The sequence below is a fragment of the Malus domestica genome, chromosome 05, assembly GCF_042453785.1.
Source record: "Malus domestica chromosome 05, GDT2T_hap1".
Lineage (NCBI taxonomy): Eukaryota > Viridiplantae > Streptophyta > Magnoliopsida > Rosales > Rosaceae > Malus > Malus domestica.
Window position 1 is genome coordinate 9,869,592 of NC_091665.1, and position 8,676 is coordinate 9,878,267.

Genomic DNA, 8,676 nt, shown 5'->3' on the forward strand with positions numbered 1-8,676 from the left:
GCTGCCACCACACTCTGTTGGGCTCCAGAATGGTAGGTGAGGTCCGCAGACCTCGCTGAGATCAACCATGCTTACTCCGCAAGACACGAAAGCCTGATCCGATTAGGATCAAATTGGTTTCCTATATTTTTTGAGGTTCCTACAATCTAGGGATTGTCGCAAGTAATCATAATCCTAAAAAGAAACAATATCTTATGCTAGATATCTTTTAGTATTCTCCAAGTTTAATACGGATTCTACATCCTAAAAGGACTCTCCCGACTAGTATAAATACCCTACCTAGGGCTGGTCAATGATTACACTTTCATATGCATACTTTGCTCTCTTGCCCACTGCTTGAGTTCTAAGATTTATACTGACCTGACTGTTGGAGAGCCTCCTTTGACCAGTACCCTAAGTTATTCACGGTTGTTTTTTCTTGCTTGTAGGTGGCCGTTCTCGCACAACTCCTCCATCCACGGTGCAGAAATTTGGTTCCGCATAATTCCTAATCTTGTTTGGTGGTCCTGCATCAGTGGTTTTCCAGTGTTGCTGGAGGTTGAAAAAGGTTATTCTTGTTCTGATGCAGGTGTTTTCTTCTTCTTCTTGTGCAATCGGAGTCTCGTTTATCCAAAATGGAAGCATACATGATCTGATTTGATGCATGCGTTTGAGTTGAGTGGTATGGAGCTCCACCTGATTCATCTCAAGGTGCCTTTGTATTAGCATACATTACGTATAATATATGTTTTCGAAAACCTGATAGTATATGAGACAAAGGCTAAGGGAAAGACAACAAACCGTTTATTGATAATTTTTCACACACCAGTCACAAAGATTAAAAAAACTACATTTCAGGAGAGCTGGAACAAAACCAGGAAACCATATTACCAAAACACAACATAGCTTTCCAAGCTGAGCATCCCGCCTAAGATTTATACAATTCCTATTAATAATCGTAGGCAATCTGTTTCAAGTTTTGATGACAAAAACAATGCTATGTGGCCTATCTGATTTGAGAAACCGCCTATCTATAGTGGTATATTATATATGAGCAGCATGTTATATAAGAGATGCCATGCTATTTTTCCATCCAAAGGATCTACGCCTTGCTTTCGGGGGTGTGAAACTAAGCCCGAACATTCCCTTGAGCGCCTGACCCTGCTCTGCGAACATCACCAGCTTTGCAACAATGGCGGCGCTATCTGTAATGTGGTTCATATCCTTTGTGTTACTCCACAAGCAGTTGGCAAGCTGCAGCCTCCTGCGCTTTGAATGCAGTGCAATACCCCACTTCTGGAAGAGTCTCTTTCTCTCTTCTGCCGAAAACCTTTTCTGCATCAGCTTGCTTAGCTTTACTCTCTCCCGACCGATAGCTTTCATGCTGTGTCGAAATAAACACGTTGCAGCCATAAATCAGAACAGTATTTTAGTCAACTTGTGCACGAAATAGATGTTAGTACAGAAAAAAGACATTATTCAAAAAATAAGAACAACATCGAGTAAAAAGAACGAAAAAACAGACACGAGAGAGTGAACCTTGAAGCCAGTGTGAGCGCCTGACCATTTTCGACAGCTTGATCTCCACGGGAAAAAGTTTCCTTGAGGAAAGATAATCTCCTAAGTTCAACCTCCATGTAAATGGAATCCGTTGGATCACCTTTGAAGAGCAAGAAAAAGTAGGTTCGATGGACCACTGATATATAGCAAGTTTGCCAAAGATCAAATATGGCCCTCTGCCTTCTCTCAAACTCCAGAGGCCAATCAGCAGTTTCTGATAATTCCAGCATTGGGTCTACTCCTACATCTTTCACATTCTTTGCAAACTTTTCCCCCGTCTCTTGGTCCTAGCACGCACATACAGATACATGTCAAACAAAGCAAAGGATTTGTGAGAAGCTGACTAGCCCAAATGCCTTACAATAAACAAATGCAAATTACAATATAACTATTTGTAAATAAGTTGTGTGGGCAAGCAACTTAAGATAATTTATGAATTTGTAAAATTCCACATCCACGCAGGCCACATTAACCTGTTGAAACGTTTAAACGTCTTCAAGTTGATCGATTATCTCCAACATGGAAAAGTAAATGTTGCAATCTCACCCCAACTTTGTTGATATAAAAATTATAAACTTAAAAAGTGGGAATCTTAAGAGAGTAAGGGCTGGTTTGGTATTGCTGTGCTTTGAAGAAAAAACCTGCTTTTGCTGTGCTATGAGAATAAGCTCATTTTTGCTGCTTCACGTTTTCAGTTTTTTTTCACCCAAAACTGTGCAAAATAAGCCGTTTTTAAGTGTTTACCAAACACTTTTTTGAGCTCAACCTTTTTTGATATCCACTTTTTATAAAATCACCTCAGTACCAAACCAGTACTAAGACTAATGCATAATGTTTCACATTCTCATGAACTTATCACCTTTAAGGATATTATCGAATTATTATAACAAGCAAAGACAGACACACAAAAAATGATGGGGTTTTTTCTAGTGGACAAACTCAAAATTAAGGCACATTCTCACCTGACCGTTGACAAGTTGTATGTCATTCTCAAGCTTTTTGGCCATTTTCTTTAGTCCTGTGACAAAAGTATGAACACTGGTAATATCCTCATCTGCAGTCTGTCCTTCTAACTCATCCACGGCACTCCCAAGGGAAGATTGAGAATCATTTCTTGACAACCTTGCGCTGGAATCATAATGTAATAATGGAACCTTCCTCCCGCTAAAACCTTCTGGTCTCCCAGGAAAGCTTTTCTCCAACCAATTAGGTGGGGTTCTCTCCGATTTATCCGGTGAAGATGAACCAGCCGTGAAATTTTCTCTACAACTCCAACTCCTAGTTAACTTTAGGCTTCTAGATTGTTCTTCAGGGTAAGGACTACCAATAGAATCAATCGTCAATTGTACATCACGTAGTCTCTGTTCGAACGTGCCATATGCAAAACCATTTTGCATCTGACTCCCTTCTCTATCTGCATTCACTGGGGTTGATATCATTTCTTGACCTGCTAAACTTGCATCCCCAGATGTTACTTCATTTTCAACAGTGGATAAAGCAAGGGATCCAGAATTCTTGTCCCTGCTTGACTCTTCCATCTCAATACAGCGGACTTCTTTGCAGTAGTCATCAGTATCTTCTGCAGTCCCACCTGTGGGATCCTCTACACTCTGGCATGAATCAGATCTAAATTTCTCAAGAATCTGTCCGTATACCTCCTCGGGACTGCTCTCACCGTCTCTGTCATCAAAATGAGGATTGTTGAACTTTCTGATGCCATTCATATAATAAGGATCAGCCACACCTGATGATACTGAGCCTTCATCATCTGACACATCCCCAGCGTTCCATTTAGGATTGAGATTATCTGAAGGCTGAAAGAGAAGAAACAAGCAAGAATTAGACGAACGGTGGTATATAACATGTAATAAAACTCCTTAGTATATAAGCAAGAATATGTACTTGTCTGGAATCATTATCCTTTCCAACCATCCGCAGTAAATCCTCCACCCGTGATTCAGCAAGATCACATTGCTTTTTCAGCTCTCTAATTTCCTTGTCCATCTGAAAAAGGTCACAAGTCATGTCTTGGTTTAAATGCATTCAATTAGACACCCGCTTGTATCAAAATGTGGTTACAGATTCCAAAAATGGGCATAGATGAATTCGAAGCCAACAGCACACTTACACCTAAGCTGGGTACATGAGTCAAAGCAACCCTTTTTATGATCTTATAAGAAGCACACAATAAATAATGAAATTGTGTAGATACTAGGTACATGGAGATTTCCTAGAAGCAAATTCAATACATCTAAACTGCCGTCTTCCAGACCTATCTTCTGAAAAGAAATTCTTTCAATTGCCATCTGCCACGGGTCTTCAGAAATGTCTCCATAACTGTGCTTATATTTAATTCCCATTGACAGGTACTATTCCCTAATTGTAAATTTTCGAAGAAAGAGAATCATTACCTTTTCAATCTGAAGATCTTTCTTTCTAAGCAACGCTGGGTAATCACAAGTTGAGGAAGGGGGGCCAGGAATCCTCAACTCACTCTCCAATCTAGCCAGCTCTTTCTGTAAATGTTTAACAAGGGCCTTATCTGACATGACTACATTGACCTGTGCTTTTGTAGTCACTTCTTTTGCACAACAAGCAAACAAAAGAGTGTTTCTTGTTTGCTCAACATGGCTTCGTGCAGGGCTCAAAGTGCAAATGATGGCAGTTCTAGCATTACCACCCAAGGCCGGCTGCAGTATGCGTGTTAGCTTAGAATCTCTGTAATTGATGTGGCCATTCCTTCCTTTACTGCGTACAAAAATATCAGATTTGAAGTCAAAGGTTCAAAACAGGTTAGTACACATGCATGTAGATAAACATAATTAAAAAGAAAATGTCCAGAATAAATAATAATTTACTAGACCTTTGCCTGTCAAATGAACTTGGTAAAGTATATGAAATAAGGAAGGTCAGATTATACAAACCTTAGCTTGCGAATAACAGTGCTAAGAGTTAGTAAACTGCGATTAATGTGGCAGCCTTCTTTTAATCTCATCCCAGCTGATAATGCCTGGGCTGCACGCTCGCTTCCTGCCAAGTCCACAAAATTCTGCAACAAACCCATGACTCTGAATTTAATATCTACTTAATATTGCAAATGGAAACAATGAAATTAAATTAACAGAACATTTTATATATTCTACCAAATATCCAATCTAGAAATAATTAATATATACCACGCTAGCTGAAAGGGTGGTTGAATTGCCTTTGCCTAGGAACTCACGAGCAGAACTTTCAATTGCCTACAAGTTAAAGTTGGATTAAGCGAAGTAGTCTAAGGCACTGCATATGAAATGAATATACCCTTATCAAAGAAAATCCAGGGGGAGGGGCATACCAGCTTAATAATTTGATGTGATCTAGAGCTTTTTTCATTTAATGCAGTCTCCCCTATCTGTCTTTGAGCTGAAATAATACACTCAAATAATTAAGATATAATACTTTGTGGTAAATGCAGTATTTTCTCAAAATGATTTACCTTCGCACATAGAAAGGAGCTCCTTTAAATGGTTCCAGTCCCTCAGAGTTTCTTCTGTGATTTTCTCTATTATGGTTCCCCGCTGATGAGAATATAGAAGTGTTAAAGCAAAACTCATATACACATGAAAATAACTATCTCAAGATAATAATAGTAGAAGGCATCAACCTCAGGATCATCTAGCAGCCTAAGCGGAGTATTATCTGTGCTTAGGAGGTCTCTAACAGCTTCATTGTATATCTCAATAGCTGAAAACTTAACAACAAAAGCTCGTTCCTCATGCTGAAAGAAATAGCAATCTTTATATTAGTGTGGTTTGCATTAGAAACTATCTTTATATTATTAACGTCTGCAAATAAACAGTAGTCAAGTAATAAAATTGAAAAGAAGCAAAGCATCAAACTTATTAGTAATCATTCTTACCGCATGTACATAATCAAATATTTCTGCTACTGTAAACTCTGTTATACCATTCATAGTGTACGTTTTCCCACTGCTTGTTTGACCATATGCAAAAATACTTGCTGAGAAGGAAAATTTTGGTGTAAACTTTTCACTAGTTGCATAAAGAAAGGTATCAGAAGAACGTCAACACACAGATCTATATACTTACAGTTGATACCATTGACAACTGAAAGAGCAATTTGTTGGGCTCCTTCATCATAAACCTGCCTTGTAGAGCAATCACCCCGAAATACTTTGTCTACCATAAAAATATGAACAAAGATAAATAGATAAAATAGTTAAGATGTATCCCATAAACCAATGAACTATGAGAAAACCATGCATTCCCAGAAATTCAAGCAAAGGCCAGTGCTGGACATTAACGGTAAGCAGATGTACCATTGTAATCTCATAGTCAAACAACTATACGGAATTACGGTGAGTACACTGTATACAGATGAATATATTCTTACCAAATGTATAGGCAGTTGGAAATGTAGACCCTTCCCGCAGCGTGTTTCGGTATAAGATGGTTGTGTCATTGATGCATTCCCAATCTGCTACTTCACTTGCTGCAACCTCCTTCTCACTCAGAGGCCTCAACCTCACCAAAACCAGAATCTTCTCTTCGCGAGCAGTTGCTCCTTGCATCTTCTCCCACTTCACTAGATCTTCCCCACCAATTGCCCCCATTATCTCACTTTTCCAGCCGATGCTCTTGTCAACCCAACCGCCAATTAATCAAAGCTTAACAAACAGAAAAATCCCATCGAATTTCTGAAAGTGGAAAAAACACAAGCTCGGTGTTAAAGTACTCCAGGCCACACTTGTTTCCCAAAATGCAAGCTGATTTAAATGTTAAACACAGGGTTGTTGCACTTGCCAAAACATAAATTATGCCCGTCGTTACCACATTGTTTGCAAAAAGAAGCTAAACCATGGACATTACCCCAACCACCTCAGAAAAAGAAAAAGAAACATAAGGAAATGCTAACTAACTACGGGTCACATCGGCAACAACAAGCTAAAACATAGGTTTAATCATTTTAACCCGCAAACAACGATGATTAAAAATACAAACACCCCCAAACGCCAATCACGTACTAAATCTGCAACCACAAGCCATTCGTGGCTAAATCCAACCACCCCTGCAAGACAACAGCCACAAAGAAAGTTAATTATAACTATAAGTTTATTAAGATTAAGGGTTTTTTAATTCCCTTCGTCACGCTCATTCGTCGATTCTAAGCTTCATTTCCACCACATTATAAAAAAGAAATATACAATGTCATCTGTATTATCTTTTATACATCATCCAACAGCGACCAACATGAATGTCAATTCGAAAGTGGCGACCCACTACTATGCTTCAACAGCAAGCAACCGGATACCCGTTTAAAATTTCGTCAACCGACGACCGAAACGTTCAACATTTCAGAGACAAAGGGTCCCCCAAAGCTTCAAACTTTAACAACCAGAGATTAACCCAGATGAGATCCTACCTTGGAAAGCCTTGTCGTCTTCAGAAAACCGCTACAGCTTTCCCGACGACTTGTCGTTCCAGTCTGCAGTGTGAAGCTTCTGCTCCTCTGATTTGTGCTCTGCTCTGCAACACCAAAAAAATACAAAAACTTAATAATACCAAGAAGCAGTTTTTAATAATATTAAAAATTAAAAACTAAGATATCAACGCGACAGAGACGGTGTGGCACTGAAACCCAATTCTAACCGTTATTTACTTCAACAATAAAAAATTAATTAAATTAAAAAAAATAAAAAAACCCAGAAAGTGTGACAAAATCGCTCGATTTTTTATTTTGGTCAAAAAATGCCCCTCCGAATCCGTTTTAATTACCTCTTTCGAACACAAAAAACTCAAATGCTTAGGATTTGGAGCTCCTTCTGAGGAGGGGATCAAAAGGAGGAGCACAAGGCAAAGGGAAAAAAAGAACAGAGAAAGCGAATGCGGAGGAGCGGAACGGAACGAAACGGCAGCGTACTGGAGGTCTTGATGTAACAGTAAAATGGGGATAATATCATCACAGCCCCGCGATCTAGTGAAGCTTCTTTTCTCCCAACAAAGGGAAAAAAGCGCTTCGGTTGCTTGCTTTCGTTCTAGAACTCCAGCTTTCATTCTACTGTTGGAGAAAAACACGGTTTTGCCCCTGACTCTTGGTTTTCTCTGGCTTGGGGAGGCACGTGAAAATAGGAAACGCTGGGGAGCTTTTGGGGATTTCGATCCTGAGCATTCAAAGAGATCCTTACATCTTATCCGTTCATAACATATTGTCAAAAATTATTTAAAATTAAACAAAAATCTCTACTAATTAATAAAACATTCATGATCAACCAAAATCATATGAAATTATCAGTTTAACTCTCTAATTAAAACAGAATATGAATAAGAAATATGGGGCAGAAATGTAATTTCACATAACTAAATTTTGCTATTTTTCACTCTCATATTCTCTATCACTCTCTTCCTCTCTTCTTCTGTTTCAAAAACAAAAACAAAAAATTTTCTCACATGTTTTGTGTGTGCCCATATGCTAATAATATATAACAAAAATTATCCACATAATACACGATACAATGTGAGGATGATCCTCATAAATAGAATCCGGACGGTATCCTCATCCGGCTTTTGGGATGGATGAATTTGGGGGGCCCACGGATGGGCGACACGTGAGGAGGTTTGATTGGTGAGGTGGTCTGGATTCTTGTAATTGTTGGATGGGGAATAACAGGCCGTTGGATTTTTCGGTTTTGGGTGGTTGTGGTCGACGGTCGGGATTGGACGGTGGACTGCGGTTGGTAAAATGGGAAGAAAGAGATCACGTGTAGTTGAAGCATTTTTGGAGGTGAAAGTTGAAAGTGAAAAAGGAAGGAAAGGAATGATGGCGAAAGAAGATTAAAATAAGATGCCTTAATGATGATAGATCAATCTGACTTTACCAAAAGTAATCATTCATTAACATGGGTGCTTATTAAAAAGGAAATCATAGGTTAGAAAGTAAGATCAACTCTAAATGAACCATAACATCTAAATTCAACATGATTTTTTGGCTAACATGGTGGCGTATAGATTGGTTTATTTTCTAATTTTAGTTCTTGTTAGTTTGAGGAGCCTCTTGATTTAATCAAATTTAATACGCTCTCTTTAAAATTTGTAATTTTTTTTTTCAAATAATTGATATTGTTTCACCTAAAAGAAA

General features: G+C 38.6%; 1 protein-coding gene across 4 annotated transcripts; it reads right to left on the minus strand.

Annotated features, from left to right (window-relative positions):
* Nucleotides 1–761: 761 nt before the first annotated feature.
* On the minus strand, nucleotides 762–8,045 carry LOC114822923 (kinesin-like protein KIN-7E). Of its 4 annotated transcripts, XM_070823009.1 has the most exons (17): nucleotides 7,317–7,604; nucleotides 6,964–7,067; nucleotides 6,566–6,609; nucleotides 6,345–6,419; nucleotides 5,935–6,238; nucleotides 5,631–5,720; nucleotides 5,441–5,541; nucleotides 5,186–5,299; nucleotides 5,018–5,099; nucleotides 4,877–4,944; nucleotides 4,716–4,781; nucleotides 4,464–4,588; nucleotides 3,951–4,287; nucleotides 3,442–3,543; nucleotides 2,502–3,353; nucleotides 1,519–1,826; nucleotides 762–1,363 (listed from the first exon to the last, which is right to left on the minus strand). In XM_070823009.1, exons 5-17 carry the CDS (start codon nucleotides 6,152–6,154, stop codon nucleotides 1,042–1,044), a joined length of 2,787 nt encoding a protein of 928 aa, XP_070679110.1. In that variant the 5' UTR covers nucleotides 6,155–6,238; nucleotides 6,345–6,419; nucleotides 6,566–6,609; nucleotides 6,964–7,067; nucleotides 7,317–7,604; the 3' UTR covers nucleotides 762–1,041. The 4 variants fall into 4 exon arrangements, with proteins under 4 accessions (XP_070679110.1, XP_028953919.1, XP_028953921.1 ...); XM_029098086.2 differs by having other exon boundaries at nucleotides 6,345–6,609; nucleotides 7,317–8,045; XM_029098088.2 differs by lacking the exon at nucleotides 6,345–6,419.
* Nucleotides 8,046–8,676: the final 631 nt, after the last annotated feature.